Source organism: Haliotis rufescens, unplaced genomic scaffold, assembly GCF_023055435.1.
Source record: "Haliotis rufescens isolate VD_foot unplaced genomic scaffold, xgHalRufe1.0.p SCAF_6, whole genome shotgun sequence".
In the NCBI taxonomy this organism is placed as follows: Eukaryota; Metazoa; Mollusca; class Gastropoda; order Lepetellida; family Haliotidae; genus Haliotis; species Haliotis rufescens.
This window is the reverse complement of record NW_025964334.1, coordinates 48,278,639-48,297,394: the sequence shown is the minus strand read 5'-3', so window position 1 is coordinate 48,297,394 and position 18,756 is coordinate 48,278,639. Positions and strand designations below refer to the sequence as shown.

The following is an 18,756-nucleotide window of genomic DNA, read 5'->3' as shown; positions in this document are numbered from 1 at the left end:
CATGCAGAAACACAACGCATTACAAATACAACAGTGTAATTGATCTTAAACCTACTCAAATGTATAAGCCTCCTATCCTGTATATATTCTTGTCAACCATACTCTGTACTTCACTTGCTTGATAACAGTGTTAGAACCTACACCGAAACCATCGCTCCTAATTGTAATAAAGAAGTTGTTCGTCCATATGTCTCATCCTTTATCATTACAAATATAGTTACATATTCTATCATAAACTGCAGATGGCAAAACAATGCCAGTAATAACTTTTCTTAGTGCTGCAATTAGGCCATTTACAAAAAGGCCCAGTGAACATAGTTCACAGGAGCTAATGCATTGCACACAACTGGACATGTCATATTAGCGGGGGATATGAGTATTTCAAGCGTCCTAAACGTCCTTTCGTGCTCACTGACGTTCTTTATTGAAAACGTCCTTTCGTGCTCAATGACGTTCTTTTGTACACATTGTGCTTTCGTTTCTTATGTCGTCTTTTCGTAACATTTGACTATTAGTCTTGCATACTTTTGACATTATTTCAACTTTGTATGTTTAACCGGCGCCTGTTTGTTTTGTATGTTGACCTTTAGTAGTAACATTTAGTTCTTTATTCATAATATTTGACCTCAATTGCGTACTTTTGTCCTTTTTTTCAACTTTATATTTTTTGACCGAATGGCCGCCCATAGAAGTCATGAGTAAGGTATCCCTGCCCCACATGACCAAAACTACATTCGGTGTAATATCCATTTCGATGGTATACCAAGAGATTAACAATACGTTGTTACCCTGTCTGGCGCTCGGCATTAAGGGGCTAAAACAAGGACTGGTCCGCTCGGAGTCAGTATACTGTGTCTGAGTGGGGTATTCATGTTAAACTGCGGCATGGTATCTCAGTGAGCTAGCACTATAAATCGGCATCAGTCCAGACTAGTAGAAGCAGCCACATACACGTGCATGCACGTCGCTATATAAGTGAATAATTCTTGGACGCGACGTTAAACCCCATTTCACCTCACCTCACCACCTTTACTCAATTTAAGCTGAAACTGTATTTAAGAGACCAAACATGGTGTTGTCAGATTACAATTATTCACAATGGCCTTTCGATGTGTTGCATGCGAGAAGAATGTCGGAAAAAAACAACATGATGTATCCTGTGATAACTGTGATTGCCGAGGACTTCTTACCTGTCCGTGTAAATACATCACAGACATCCAATAACATGTAAATACATCAAATACCATGTAAATAAACCATATATATGACTACAAAATTCGTTTTTATCATTACTAAAAATAGAGGTACCGTTTACGCCCGACACATAGTAGCCGTTTTCGCCAAATGCTGTGTCGTTTTCGCCAGAGAAATCGGTGACGTTTTGCTGAGGTGGCGTTTCAGCCTGCACCCCTTCAATAAAGACAAGAACAAAAAATAGAAGGAATTTTCACTTTCGATTACAAATATATATGTTGTACTAATATATTATGTTGCTGCTCTGGGATATTAAAATTTAATGTGTACCAGCTAGCAGTGACATATATTGAGACAGTCCACTTCCATAACTAGTGCTTTAACAATGATCTTTAACTGTGTTTTATTAGCATATAAACTAGGAGGGGGTAGGGGGGTCGTGTAGATGGATTATAAATATAAAATTTAGGGTTGTTTTATATATTGTGAACGGATATACTTGGTATAATTAAATATTTGTGTGAGTATACGGTTTCTAAGCTACCCCTACCTACACAAACACCTCTGTACGTGTGATGTCAGATCTTAAATTTGAACGAGCTTTGAATATCAAAACTTGTTTGTTGTTAAACTAAGCAATATTCCGCCTATATGACGGCTGCTGGTATATACTCGAGACATCACCAGGTGAACCAGTAATTAACATTGTAAGCAACGATCCACGCGGTCGAGGTACGATGGCACGGGCCAACCAAGTTACAAACATGTGTGACCAACCCATCTATTAAGCCAACTCGTATGACAAGCATTGCGCTACCTGGGAATCCTCACGGGGTTTGAATAGTAGTAGTAGTTTGAATATCAACGTAGTCTCACTATGTTGTTGATATGTGTTTAGAAATACTTCAATACATCTCTTAGACATGGTGGATATGGCATTCCTTCATAAATTTATTGTAATTAATTCAAATAAAATGTGTGTTCTATTTGTGAACGCTGTCCATGATATGCATGGACAGATTCAATCATGAAATAAATTCACCCGTGAAGATCCAGGGTAGAATAGGTCTTCAGCAACCCATGCTTGCCGTAAAAGGCGACTATGCTTGTCATAATTAGGCGACTAACGGGATCAGGTGGTCGGGCTCGCTGGTTGATGGATGTCATCGTATCCCAATTGTGTGCATCGATGCTCATGATGTCAATCACTGGATTGTCTGGTCCAGACTCGATTATTTACAGACCGCCTTCATATAGATGGAATGTTGCTGGGTGCGGCGTTAAACAACAAATAAACAAACAAACAAACATGAAGTAAAGGTATTAGGTTTAAAAATGTCGTTTCAAGCAATGTCAAATTGGCTACCTTAACTGAATATGGCAGAGAAATTCATCGCTGAAAATACTTAAAACACCTTCGTCTTGTCAGTTTTCCTCAACTAATTTTAATATCTCATTTAAAAAATAATAATTTACAAATAAAAGATGAACAGCTGAGAATGAATGAGTTGAATGGTTTGCCAAATATACTTTTGTACAAAAGATTATTCGAGTATTTATATCAGAGGTCAATTCTTTTACAACAGGAATAAGCGAGCGCTGCTATATCGCCAACCATCAATTTTACTATACGATGTGGTAAGAATAAGAGTTATCGTTCTTGTTTGAAGTAGTTGGGTGGCATTCCATTCGTGACCAACTCGTGTTATTCCGGGACAAACCGAATAGCGTCTTCGTGCAGGTCACGGAAAGGGGCGAGTGGTGACGATTGGTTGGGCGTGGGACGAATCTTCATTCGGCTTGTCCCGGAATAACACGAGTTGGTCACGAATGGAATGAACAGAAAGTAGGATTTACTTGTTACGTGGGCAGGCCAGAGGCATTCCATCTGCTCGTTCTTCACGTTTTACCAGGTAAACAATACAAATAGTGCTGATTTTTGCACAAACAACCTTCATTAACTCACTTTTCTGTTTAGTAAATACAGACACAATTAGATATACGCCTTTGCTATAATCATACTACAACACTACTGCTACTACTACTACTACTACTACTACTACTACTACTACTACTACTACTACTACTACTGCTACTACTACTACTGCTACTACAACACTACTGCTACTACTACTACTACTACTACTGCTACTATTACTACCACCACCACACTACTGATACTGATACTACTACTACTACTGCACACAATTGATACTTCTACTACTGTTACGACTACTACTACTGTTGCTACTACTACTACTACTACCACTACTGTTGCTGCTGCTACTACTACTACTATTACTGCTATTACTGCTACTACTACTACTGCTACGACTACTACTACTGCTGCTGCTACTGCTACCACTACTGCTACTACTACTGCTACTACTACCACTGCAATTAATACTGTTGCTGTTGTTGCTACTATTACTAGAACTGCTACTACAACTGCTGCTGCTGCTACTACTACTACTGCTACTACTACTACCACTGCAACTACCACTGCCACTAACACTAATACTGTTGCTGTTGTTGCTTCTATTACCGGTACCACGAATATTACTATTGTTGCTACTACAACTACTACTACTAATACTACTACTACTACTACTAGTAGGAGTTTGAATATCAACGTAGTCTCACTATGTTGATGGTATGTGTTTAGAAATACTTCAATACATCTCTTAGACATGGTGGATATGGCATTCCTTCATAATTTTATTGTACTTAATTCAAATAAAATGTGTGTACTATTTGTGAACGCTGCCCATGATATGCATGGACAGATTCAATCATGAAATAAATTCACCCGTGAAGATCCAGGGTAGAATAGGTCTTTAGCAACCCATTCTTGTCGTAAAAGGCGACTATGCTTATCATAAAAGGCGACTAACGGGATGAGGTGGTCAGGCTCGCTGGTTGATGGATGTCATCATATCCCAATTGTGTGGATCGATGCTCATGATGTCAATCACTGGATTGTCTGGTTCAGACTCGATTATTTACAGACCGCCTTCATATAGATGAAATGTTGCTGGGTGCGGCGTTAAACAACAAATAAACAAACAAACAAACATGAAATAAATTAGGTTTAAAAATGTCGTTTCAAGCATTGAAAGGGCAATGTCAAATTGGTTACCTTAACTGAATATATCAGAGAAATTCATCGCTGAAAATACTTAAAACACCTTCCTCTTGTCAGTTTTCCTCAACTAATTTTAATATCTCATTTGAAAGCAGAGACCATAAAATAGATGGTTTTTGTTAAAAAATAATAATTTACAAATAAAAGATGAACAGCTGAGAATGAATGAGATGAATGGTTTGCCAAATATACCTTTGTACAAAAGATTATACGAGTATTTATATCAGAGAGGTCAATACTTTTACAACAGGAATAAGCGAGTGCTGCTATACCGCCAACCATCAATTTTACTATACGATGTGGTAAGAATAAGAGTTATCGTTCTTGTTTGAAGTAGTTGGGTGGCATTCCATTCGTGACAAACTCGTGTTATTCCGGAACAAGCCGAATAGCGTCTTCTTGCAGGTCACGGAAAGGGGCGAGTGATGACGATTGGTGGGGTAGGGGGAGAATCTTCATTCGGCTTGTCCCGGAATAACACGAGTTGGTCACGAATGGAATGAACAGAAAGTAGGATTTACTTGTTACGTGGGCAGGCCAGAGGCATTTCATCTGCTCGTTCTTCACGTTTTAGCAGGTAAACAATACAAATAGTGCTGATTTTTGCACAAACAACCTTCATTTACTCACTTTTCTGTTTATTTAATACAGACACAAAATTGAAATAAAATCTCTACAAAAGGATATTGAAGGATTAACACTTAGAAACAGGCGATGCCACTCTTCATTCACTACTGCTGCTGCTACTACTACTACTACTACTACTACTACTACTACTACTACTACTACTACTACTACCATTATCACTACCACTACTACTATTACTAATACTACCACACTACAGTATACTGATACTGATACTGATACTACTACACACAATTACTACTACCACTACTACTACTACTACTACTACTACTACTACTACTACTACTTCTGCTTCTACTATTACTAACACTGCAACTGCTACTACTACTACTACTACTATTGCTGCTACTGCTACTACTACTGTTCCTATTACTACTACTGTTGCTGCTGATACTACTACTATTACTACTGGTACCACTGTCACTACCAGTACTACTATTGCTTCTGCTACTACTACTATTACAACTACTACTGCTACAACTACTACTATTGCTGCTGTTGCTACTAGTAATAGTACTACTACTGATGCTACTACTATTACTACTAGTACTACTACTACTTCTACTACTACTACTACCATTGCCACTTCCACTACTACTATTGCTGCTGCTACTACTACAGCTACTACAACTATTGTTGCTGGTACTACTACAACTGGTTTGACTACAACTACTGCTACTACTACTTCTACAACTACAACTACTGCTACTACTACTACTACAACTACTACTACTACTACTATTGCTACTGCTACTACTACTACTAGAACCACTACTACTAGCACTACTACCACACTACTGATAGTACTACTACTGCTACTATGCTCCAACTATTATTACTACTACTACTACTACTACTAATGCTACTACTTCTACTACTAATACTACCACCGATATTACTACTACTACCACTACTACTATTGCTACCAGTACTAGTACTACTACTGATGCTACTACTACTGCTAACACTACTACTCAACCTCTACTACCACTACTACTACTACTACTACAACTACTACTATTGCTGCTAGTACTAGTACTACTACTGATGCTACTACTATTTCTACCACTACTACAACTACTACTTCTATTACTACCACTGCCACTACTACTACTAGTAATATTGCCACTGCTACTACTACTACTACTACTGCTACTACTAGCACTACTGCCACACGACTGATAGTACTACTACTGCCACTGCCACTACTACTATTGCTGCTGTTACTAGTACTACTATTACTACTACTATTGCTGCTGCTACTACTACTACTATCACTACCACTACTACTATTGCTGCTACTACTACTACTACTCCTACTACTACGGTCACTACCACTACTACTATTGCTGCTGCTACTACTACTATTACTACTACTACTACTACTCCTGCTACTACTACCACTACTACTACTACTACTGCTACAACTACTACTATTGCTGCTGTTGCTACTAGTAATAGTACTACTACTGATGCTACTACTATTACTACTAGTACTACTACTACTTCTACTACTACTACTACCATTGTCACTTCCACTTCTACTATTGCTGCTGCTACTACTACAGCTACTACAACTATTGTTGCTGCTACTACTACAACTGGTTTGACTACAACTACTGCTACTACTACTACTACAACTACTACTACTACTACTATTGCTACTGCTACTACTACTACTAGAACCACTACTACTAGCACTACTACCACACTACTGATAGTACTACTACTGCTACTATGCTCCAACTATTATTACTACTACTACTACTACTACTACTACTAATGCTACTACTTCTACTACTAATACTACCACCGATATTACTACTACTACCACTACTACTATTGCTACCAGTACTAGTACTACTACTGATGCTACTACTACTGCTAACACTACTACTCAACCTCTACTACCACTACTACTACTACTACAACTACTACTATTGCTGCTAGTACTAGTACTACTACTGATGCTACTACTATTTCTACCACTACTACAACTACTACTTCTATTACTACCACTGCCACTACTACTACTAGTAATATTGCCACTGCTACTACTACTACTACTACTGCTACTACTAGCACTACTGCCACACGACTGATAGTACTACTACTGCCACTGCCACTACTACTATTGCTGCTGTTACTAGTACTACTATTACTACTACTATTGCTGCTGCTACTACTACTACTGTCACTACCACTACTACTATTGCTGCTTCTACTACTACTACTCCTACTACGACGGTCACTACCACTTCGACTATTGCTGCTGCTACTACTACTACTACTACTACTCCTGCTACTACTACCACTACTACTCCTACTACTGCTACTACTACTACTACTCTTACTACTACTACTGCTGCTGTTACTATAACGATTACTACTACTATTTCTACTACCACCACTGCCACTACTACTTCTACTACTACCACTGTTACTACCACTACTACTATTGCTGCTACTACTACTACCACTGTCACTACCACTACTACTATTGCTGCTGCTACTCCAACTACTACTGTCACTACCACTACTATTATTGCTGCTGCTACTACTACTACTACTACTACTACTACCACTACCACTACCACTACCGCTACCGCTACTACTACTACTACTACTGCTACTACTGCTGCTGCTACTGCTACTACTACTATTGCTGCTACTACTACTACTACTACTACTACTACTACTACTACTGCTGCTGTTACTATAACGATTACTACTACTATTTCTACTACTGTCACTACCACTACTACTATTGCTGCTGATGCTACTACTACTACTACTACTACCACTGTCACTACCACTAACAGTATCGCTGCTACTACTACTACTACTACTACTATTGCTGCTGGTACTACTGCTGCTGGTACTACTACTACCACTGTCACTACCACTACTACTATTGCTGTTACTACTACTACTACTACTACTTCTACTACTACTACTACTACTCCTACTACCACTGTCACTACCAGTACTATTATTGCTTCTGGTGCTACTACTACTACTACTACTACTTCTACTACTACTACTACTACTACTACTACTACTACTGCTACCACTTTCACTACCACTACTAGTATTGCTGCTACTACTACTACTACTACTACTACTATTGCTACTACTGCTGCTGCTACTGCTACTACTACTATTGCTGCTGCTAATACTACTACTGCTACCACTACTACTACTTCTACTACTACCACTGTCACTACCACTACTACTATTGCTGTTACTACTACTACTACTACTACTTCTACTACTACTGCTACCACTTTCACTACCACTACTAGTATTGCTGCTACTACTACTACTACTACTACTACTATTGCTACTACTGCTGCTGCTACTGCTACTACTACTATTGCTGCTGCTAATACTACTACTGCTACCACTACTACTACTTCTACTACTACCACTGTCACTACCACTACTACTATTGCTGCTGCTACTACTACTACTACTACTACTACCACTACTGCTACTACAGCTGCTGCTGCTACTACTACTACTACTACTACTACTATTGCTACTAATGCTGCTACAGATACTACTACTATTGCTGCTGCTACTACTACTACTGCTACTTCTACTACTACTACTTCTACTTCTACTACTACTACTTCTACTACTACTGCTACTACTACCCCTTCTACCACTACTGCTACTACAGCTGCTGCTGCTACTACTACTACTACTACTACTACTACTAATGCTGCTACAGCTACTACTACTATTGCTGCTGCTGCTACTACTACTACTGCTACTACTACTACTACTACTGCCACTGCTGCTGCTACTACCACCACTACCTCAAACACAACCACTACTATTGTTGCTGCTACTACAACTGCAAATATCACTGCTGTTAGTATAACTACTACTACTACTTCTACTACTACCACTGCCACTACTACTACTACTACTACTACTACTACTACTACTGACACTGCTACTGCTACTACCACCACTACCTCTACCCACTACCTCTACCGTTACTACCACTACTACTGTTGCTGCTGCTGCTGCTACTACTACTACTGTTGCTGCTACTACTACTACTACTGCTACTACTACCACTACCACTACTACTACCACTACTGCTACTACTACTACTACTACTGCTACTATTACTACTACCACTACAGGGCGGTCGGGTAGCCTAATGGTTAAAGCGTTCGCTCGTCACGCCGAAGACCCGGGCTTGATTCCCGACATGGGTACAATGTGTGAAGCTACTACTACTACTGCTACTACTACTACTACTACTGCCACTGCTGCTGCTACTACCACCACTACCTCAAACACAACCACTACTATTGTTGCTGCTACTACAACTGCAAATATCACTGCTGTTAGTATAACTACTACTACTACTTCTACTACTACCACCACTACTACCACTACTACTATTGCTACTGCTACTACTGCTACTACTACTACTACTACCACTACCACTACTACTACCACTACCACTACTACTACCACTACTGTTACTACTACTACTACTACTACTACTACTACTACTACCACTACCACTACTACTACCACTACTGCTACTACTACTACTACTACTACTACCACTACTGTTACTATAACTAGTTCCAGGATACGCTACATTCGTAGGACAACATCAAGCAAGCCATCAGGAGATCACTTAAGGGACCTGCTGCCAGAGTGTTATTTAGGTTAGGCCCACATGTTGATGGAATCTCTATTTTAGCCAAGATGGACTACTACTTCTACTTCTACCACTGCCGCTACTACTACTACTAATACTACTATTGCCACTGCTGCTGCTACTACCACCACTACCTCTACCACTACCACTACTACTGTTGATGCTACTACTACTACTACTGTTACTACCACCACTACCTCTACTACTACCACTACTACTGTTGCTGCTGCCGCTACTACTACTACTACTACTACTACTACCACTACTACTACCACTACTACTACTACTACTAATACTCCTACTGCTACCACTACTGTTACTAGTACTAGTTCCAAGTTAAGCTACATTCGTAGGACAACATCAAGCAAGCCATCAGGAGATCACTTAAGGGACCTGCTGCCAGAGTGTTATTTAGGTTAGGCCCACATGTTGATGGAATCTCTATTTTAGCCAAGATGGACAGCGTCTCTGGCGATGTGGATGCGACGGAGACACTCCTAGCCAAGTTCTATCCTGCCAAACAGACCGAGACTGAGTCAGTAGCTACCTGGGCCGTGCGTCTGGATGATCTTTTGGGACAGGCCATAGATACAGGAGAAGTGGAATCTCACAAGTAAGACTGGATGCTTAGATCCTTGCTATGGACAGGACTTTTGCCTAACTTAAAGGACATTTCCGGCCACAAGTACGACCAGAGCCTCACCTTCAGTAATCTTCCAATCAGCCTCAGAAAAGTAGAACAGGAATTAAAGACACGTGAAGAGCCCCTGTCTACTACTCTTACTTCCACTGTTACTAAGAAGAATCCTATTCCTGGTATGGCGGCTGTCTCCAAGGAAAACAAGGAATTGGCAGAGGTCAAGGGGATGATCAGAAAACTTTCAGGAAAAATGGCTAAGAAGAAGTACGACAACCTTCTCAAGCACAGACACAACCCTCAGTTGAATTCGAGGTGCATGGTATCCACCTTTTCGGGAAGTCCATGAGATGCCATGGCAACTCAGAGTCTTCGAGCTCGGTTTTCATCCCCTGCTTCTATTCAGGCTCGGAACAATGCAGCAAGCCTTTCACCCAAGGACAGTTCGGCCAAGGCAGGGATGGACAACTGATGCCTATGGACAGCCTACTCCCATCTGCTACCGCTGTGGACAACCTGGACACGTCAGCTGCAAGTGTACAGTTAGGATGGATCACAGCTGGAACCCGTTAAACTTAGGAGGATGTGGGACAAGTTATGGATTTCAGTGTACAGGGTCCCAAAGATGATGATATAACTGGCCTTGTGGGTACTGCATCAGAAGTGAAAGTTGCCGTTCATGGAGTGAACACTAAAGCCCTACTGGATACCAGAGCTACAGTATCAACCATGAGCGAGTCCTTCCATTGAGATCCCCTGTTCCACCTCCCTATACAGCCACTTAAAGGTATACTGCATGTACAGTGTGCTGATGGTAAGCCACTACCATATTCTGGAGATGTAGAGATACCACTTAGGTATGTCACCAGCTGACCAGCAAGGTTTATTTCTTGTTGTTCCTGACAGTGACAACAACGAGAACGCACCTGTTCTTATTGGCACACACATTTTGCATGTGTTTATGGTCATGGGAACAGATTTTTACAGCGTGCTAATCTATTTAGTCTGTGGTACCTTGCCTTCAGATGTCTTGTACTTAGGGAGAAGGAGTTAGTCAAGCGCCAGAATAGGTCAGCTGTAGTGAAGAGAGCCGAGTTCAAGAGATTTATCATCCCACCTAATAGTGAAGTAAAGATTCATGGATATCTGGATAAACCTCTTGATTATCACTCCACTTGTGGTGTACTGCAAGCTAATAAGACTTCCACAATGCCAGACGACCTAGACATTGCCCCAAGTCTAGTCTCCTACAACAGTAAACAGAAGATGGGAGTTGATGTTTACATCTGTAATGTCACCACCAGGACTGTTTCTATACCACCCAATGCAATACTTTGTCAAGTACAGCCAGTGACCATTGAAGACATACCAAGACACCTGCCACTAGTGATGGACCAGTGATTGAGAAGATGGACTTTAAAGAAGCGGCTGTGACTCCTGATGAACTGGTCAGAGGCAAAGATGTTATCAGACAGCACTTGGACATCTTCTCAACTGGGGATACAGATGTTGGTTGCACTGACAGGCTGGTACATAGGATGAAGCTGACTGATGAGTGCCATACCGCATTCATACAGTTTTAGGTTTTGAAAATGTTTAAGTAATAATTTAGTTTAGTAAAGTGTACATTGACCATGCAGTATTTAAGTAGATAACATATTGTACAGATGTATTACAATGCAGTTTAGATTGACTCAAAACTTGACTACTTGCTACTACTACTACTACTACTACCACTGCCACTACCACTATTGCTGCTGTTCCTACCTTTACTAGTATTTCTACTATTGCTGCTACAACTACTACAACTTCCACTACTGCTACCACAAGCTACAATTCCTTCTGCTACTACTACTACTACTACTACTGCTACTACTACTACTACTACTACTACTACTATTGCAATTTGAAATACAACTTGGGTAATTGTTATTTATGAGTATACTAAATGTAATTCATAAACTGGAAGAAACCATTCAGGCCACAGGTTTAAATGAGCTCTGCCCCACACTGACGAGTAATAGAATGCTGGGGAACTAGTCAGTCCCCACTGGGACTTGCCTGATACTAATTAATCTCTCAAGGCATGGTTTGTTTGTTTGTTTGTTTCAGAGTCTCCTTCTTGGAATCTGAAATGCATGCATCGAACAATCTAAATGAGCAGTTGAAGGATGGAAACTGACGACAACGTGCCACAAGATGGCGCTGTGGCTAGGCCTTCTACAGATACTGTAGCTTACACAGAGGGAAGTCAGCAGCAGGGGAGACAACCCACTACAACATCAACACAAGATGGCGCTGTGGCTAGGCCTTCTACATATACTGTACCTGCCACAGAGGGAAGTCAGCAGCAGGGGAGACAACCCACTACAACATCAACACCAAGAGGCGCTGTGGCTAGGCCTTCTACAGATACTGTAGCTGCCACAGAGGGAAGTCAGCAGCAGGGGAGACAACCCACTACAACATCAACACAAGATTGCGCTGTGGCTAGGCCTTCTACATATACTGTACCTGCCACAGAGGGAAGACAGCAGCAGGGGGGACAACCCACTACAACATCAACACCAAAAGGCGCTGTGGCTAGGCCTTCTACAGATACTGTAGCTGCCACAGAGGGAAGTCAGCAGGGAAGACAACCCACTACAACATCAACACAAGATGGCGTTGTGGCTAGGCCTTCTACAGATACTGTAGCTGCCACAGAGGGAAGACAGCAGCAGGGGGGACAACCCACTACAACATCAACACCAGATGGCGCTGTGGCTAGGCCTTCTACAGATACTGCAGCTGTCACAGAGGGAAGACAGCAGCAGGGGGGACAACTCACTACAACAGCAACACCAGATGGCGCTGTGGCTAGGCCTTCTACAGATACTGTAGCTGCCACAGAGGGAAGACAGCAGCAGGGGGGACAACCCATTACAACATCAACACAAGATGGCGCTGTGGCTAGACCTTCCACAGATACTATAGCTGCCACAGAGGGAAGACCGCAGGGGCCACAATCCATTTCAACAACCACCCACAACTACATAGGTGAGGCTGTATGCAGACTCTGTCTTAGTCTTCCTTTTTGAGGATACCCAAAGGGGGTTGGTGGGGGGTCATCTAGGCACCATAATCCACTGTGTAGAGAATCATCCCATGGTTGTTGGAGAACCCTATGATTGTGAGTTCCAGTTCAAATTTTACAGAATCAGAACTGTATTTTGGGTTTCCCCAAAGTGGTAATCATCTAAGACTTGCATCATTTCCCTCATTTAGCTGACATCCGTAACTCACTCACTCACTCACTTCAGTGGAGAGCCAGCCACACATAGACAAAACCAGGAATCTGACTAGAAGATGTTTAATTTCAGTGGAATATATCCTAACTTCATTCCCTCTTCACTCCAGATTGTAAAGTTTCACATTTTGACGTGTCCAACTCTCCTGGCATGGCAGTCGGGGATAGCAAACACCAAGGCTGTATATCTCAAGGTAGGAATTGTCAGTCGTAGATTTATCAACAAATTTGTATATAGCCAGCAGGGCTTGCTCCTTTCAAAAGTTACTGGTCCTTTTCCAAATTACCTGTCCTACAACTAAATGATGGAGGCCGTAAAGCAGCCGAACCTGAGTTCACAGAGCGACTGAGTTTCCCAGGAGGACTCCGAAAGTTTTAGAACTCCTCTCCCCTAAAACATCTTTTCCTGCACTCTCAGATGTAAACTCTGCTTCCATTTGCCTCATTTCATGGCAAATTGTGAGCAAATATTGGTGTTGTTGTTGTTGTACACGTCATTACAGAATGGTGGCCGGTCTTTCTACCAAGATGATCTGGATATATCAATTTTTTCTTTCCCCCTATATATTTTCTCATCAACATTACATGAGTCACGAGCAGTGTCCAATTGAATAAAGTCAATATACAGAGAGAATAGATGAAATAATGACTAGCCAGACGTGCCATCTAATGTACATGTCAGCAAGCCTAGGTAACTTTAACTGGCCACGGGCCAACGGGCCAGTAGTAAGATCGACCCCTGAAAGTAATGTAACCTTTTGTGTTTAAATGACCTGCTGTACTTCTGAGTTTTTGACCCTTGGTTGTTTGTTATTTGGAGTTATAGAATATATCTCCAGTACATAGATTTACATAACTAATGTTTAGAATTATGCTTCCGGCAAAATAATCCGAGTTTTAGCAAACACTGAATTACAATTTTACCGGTAGCCATTATGTTTGTTCTCATTGTTTCCAGGGTGTCTGAGTGTCAGGATCAACCAGCTCAGTGATATGTTTGTGGAAACCCATGCTCTTGACAAAGCACAAGAACTTCTGAAAAGACACAACCACGTGGCCATCTGCGGAGCCCCTGGAGACGGGAAAACTAGTGCAGCTCTCAGAATCTGTGAAGCATATATGAAGAAAAAATATCAAGTATTGTTTGTTGAAAGTATTGAAGAGTTTGACAGTGATGTTGTCATTGAACGAAAATGTGACATGCTGGTTGTGTTTGACGATGTGTTTGGTTCTGTTACATTTCCAAGCAGCTTGGAGAAGATACACAGAGTATTCAATACCTTGGTTGATGTTTTACTGCGCTTTGCAAGAGACAAGGAACTGACAGCCAAAGAAAAACAAACCAAGAAGAAACATGACAAAAGTATGAAGAAGGAAGATGAGAAGCAATGTGAAGATGAAAAGACACCAGTGTGTAACTACAAGCTTCGCTTTATATTCACATCGAGAAGCTACAACTGGAATGAAGGATGTGCAAGACTGCATCAGTTCAAAGTTAATCTGTTTAAGCGGGAAGCCATTGTTGATATGATCAAGACCTGTTTAACCAGTGACGAAAAGAAACGTATCATGGCATTGTTCAGAAGCCAAATGTGCGATATCTCAAGTAAGGATATGAAAACCATTACTCAGTTAAAAGACAGCATGTTTGGATATCCGTTGATGTGTAAGCTGTACTTCACCAACTCAGGGTTACAGATGCACAGTATTGTGGACTTTTTCCTGAAACCATTGACCTACCTGAGAGGTGACCTTGACACCATTGTTCGTGAAGGCAGCAGTAGATCGGCAGGTCTGGTTCTCCTCGTCCTGTGTGGAGGGAAGTTGGACCTTGTTTCTTTGATGATGGGGACAGACGAGAAGGTCAGAAATCTGCTCCACATTGTAAAGGAGAAGGTAGCATCATGCACTGATGCAGACATCAGCAGAGAGATCAGCAACTTTACCGGCACCTACTGCATAGTGGAAAATCATCAGCCTCCTTCTCACATCCATCCATCCACGATGCAGCATCTTGTGCCCTGGGCAATCTCAACATTGTGTTATTAGTAAAGCATTGTTCTCTGCAGTTTTTATACGAAAGAGTTCGCCTGAGCAAGACTGATTCTCTGCAGACAACCCAAACTGATGATGTTACAAACATGATCCAGATCACTTCCCATCTTAACCCATTACTGATCAGCAGGCTGGTGGAGGGTATCCGGGAAGGATGCTTTAGATGGACAGTAGGCCACCCTGTATTCAGAAACGATGAATTCGCATTATTACTGATGACGAAACTGGCCAATGACTTGCCTCATATAGTTCACCAAAACGACAGGACATCTGGTGAATGTTTTCTATATTGGGTTTCCCTGTCAAATAATGATTTGTTGTTCAAAAGGTCACTCTTACTAATAAGTAAGAATGGAAATCTTTCACCTGAAAGTGTGATAGACCTGAATGACAGTGCCATAGGTTGCGTGAAGGCTGGCATTGTGAGGAACCTGCAACACATTGTTGTGGTGCTAAAGAAGCATGGGGAATTTGATGTAGACAGAAAGATTCAGACAAACAAAACACAGCTCATCATTGCTGCAGAGGCTGGACACTTGGATGTGTTCAACTTTCTATTGCAAGAAGGAGCAAATGTTTCAATGAGGGACAGGGAAGGAAACAACTGCCTTCATCATGCATGTCAATGTGGAAACAAAGATATTGTCGAAGTTGTTGTTGAGAAGTTTCCAGGTATGACTGATGATCCTGATAGACTGGGAAACACATCTGCAATGTTGTGTGTGATGTCAGGACACAAAGAGATCCTCAAGGTCCTGGTGTCACACGGTGCTGATCTGAAAGGGCGAGGTTATAGGTATTTACATAAGGCATGTGCAAGAGGTCATATATCAATCGTCAGATATTTGTTGTCTTATGAAGATATCAACATTAATGAAAGAACAATATATGAAGAGACACCAGTCATGATGGCAGCTGAAGCCGGACACTCTGATGTTTATGACCATCTTGTGTCAGAGGGAGCTGATCTGTCATTTACTGATGACAGTGACAGAGACTGTCTGATGTTGGCATGTAAGGGAGGTAACATGTCTATAGTTAAGCAACTCCTGTCCTTGAATACATTCAACATCAACAGGAAAGATAGGTTGAACCGTACACCAGTCATGTTGGCAGCTGAATCCGGACACTCTGATGTTTATCACCTTCTTGTGTCAGAGGGAGCTGATCTCTCACTTACTGATTACATGGACGGAGACTGTCTGATGTTGGCATGTGAGGGAGGTAACATGTCTATAGTTAAGCACCTCCTGTCCTTGAAAACATTCAACATCAACAGGAGAGATAGTTCGGAGAGTACACCAGTCATGATGGCAGCTGAAGCCGGACATTCTGATGTTTATCACCTTCTTGTGTCAGAGGGAGCCGATCTGTCATTTACTGATTACATGGACAGAGACTGTCTGATGTTGGCATGTGAGGGAGGTAACATGTCTATTGTTAAGCACCTCCTGTCCTTGAAAACATTCAACATCAACAGGAGAGATAGCTTTGGGAGTACACCTCTCATGATTGCAGCTGAAGCCGAACACTCTGATGTTTATGACCTTCTTGTGTCAGAGGGAGCTGATCTCTCACTTACTGATGACAGGGACAGAGACTGTCTGATGTTGGCATGTGAGAGAGGTGACATGTCTATAGTTAAGCACCTCCTGTCCTTGAAAACATTCAACATCAACAGGAGAGATAGCTTTGGGAGTACACCTCTCATGATTGCAGCTGAAGCCGGACACTCTGATGTTTATGACCTTCTTGTGTCAGAGGGAGCTGATCTCTCACTTACTGATGACAGGGACAGAGACTGTCTGATGTTGGCATGTGGGAGAGGTGACATGTCTATAGTTAAGCACCTCCTGTCCTTGAAAACATTCAACATCAACAGGAGAGATAGCTTTGGGAGTACACCTCTCATGATGGCAGCTGAAGCCGAACACTCTGATGTTTATGACCTTCTTGTGTCAGAGGGAGCTGATCTCTCACTTACTGATGACTGATGACAGGGACAGAGACTGTCTGATGTTGGCATGTGAGAGAGGTGACATGTCTATAGTTAAGCACCTCCTGTCCTTGAAAACATTCAACATCAACAGGAGAGATAGCTTTGGGAATACACCTCTCATGATTGCAGCTGAAGCCGAACACTCTGATGTTTATCACCTTCTTGTGTCAGAGGGAGCTGATCTACCTGTAATGGAGATCACCTACGTGTATAAAAGAACCTCTAAGCATTGAAAATGTTTGACATAAAGATGGGGAATTGAGAATGAAATGTCAGGTATGGTTGCAGAAAACCTACTGATCTGTATGTTCTCTAGACTTTAACCTTATATCTTTTAACTTATCCTGCATTACTACTTAATGCAATACCTGCTTACATTTGACAGAAGTGAAGCTGTGTGTGTGGTCCAGCCAAAGAGAAAAAGTTGTTCCAACCAACCTGATGCAGGACCAAAGCGCAGTACCCTGGTGGCCCCGGACGCGATGATGTCAAACAACTGCACATTACTGCTTGTCACAGGACAGACATGTTGCTTCAGTAAATCGTCCAGTGTGATCTTTTGTCTTTGGTGCCTTCTTGTTGTTCCAATCCACCATTTTGACTTTCTTTACGTGTTTTCGTGGCATATGTCTCTCAGTGTGGCTTGGTATTGTTACATGTTAAATTCATTTAGGCTCAAATACCGTGTTTTACACTTTCTTATTGTACTGTTTAATCTATATTACACTTTGTGTTTATTCCATTAACTTGGATAATCTCGGATCATTCTGTCTTCAGGTTCAATTTATGATTGCTCATGGTATCAGTTGCCTTGGTAAAGAATCTTTAACACATCCTCACCCACATTGCCTTAAGTATGCGCATATTTGTACTATTGATTTGATGTGTGATTTCGGTACGCCCTTTCAAGCTTTCACAGGTATCAGGAGGTCTCATGTCTTGCTCAGCAGGCCCAGTGGCATTCCAGGAGATTGTCAGAAGGTGATCTGTTCTCAATATCTTGTATGGCCACCATTAGAGTCTAGAACTGACTGGTATCATCTTCCCATGGAAACAATCAGATCCCGAATTGTGGCCTGGGGAATGTTCACATGCAAAT

General features: G+C 41.5%; 3 protein-coding genes across 3 annotated transcripts; all 3 read left to right on the top strand.

Annotated features, from left to right (window-relative positions):
- The first annotated feature begins 1,845 nt into the window (after positions 1-1,845).
- On the top strand, positions 1,846-10,294 carry LOC125374857 (cell wall protein DAN4-like). Its single transcript, XM_048386537.1, has 6 exons — positions 1,846-1,858; positions 8,544-8,706; positions 8,872-8,975; positions 9,046-9,148; positions 9,356-9,684; positions 10,128-10,294. The coding sequence occupies exons 1-6, from the start codon at positions 1,846-1,848 to the stop codon at positions 10,292-10,294; spliced, it is 879 nt and encodes a 292-aa protein (XP_048242494.1).
- LOC124112908 lies at positions 2,951-18,756 on the top strand. The gene is made up of 4 exons (XM_048386442.1): positions 2,951-3,107; positions 12,427-13,353; positions 13,714-13,797; positions 14,562-18,756. Exons 2-4 carry the CDS (start codon positions 12,486-12,488, stop codon positions 15,650-15,652), a joined length of 2,043 nt encoding a protein of 680 aa, XP_048242399.1. The 5' UTR covers positions 2,951-3,107; positions 12,427-12,485; the 3' UTR covers positions 15,653-18,756.
- LOC124127498 (ankyrin repeat domain-containing protein 17-like) lies at positions 15,745-18,756 on the top strand. The gene is made up of 2 exons (XM_048386443.1): positions 15,745-16,593; positions 16,795-18,756. The coding sequence occupies exons 1-2, from the start codon at positions 15,745-15,747 to the stop codon at positions 17,650-17,652; spliced, it is 1,707 nt and encodes a 568-aa protein (XP_048242400.1). The 3' UTR covers positions 17,653-18,756.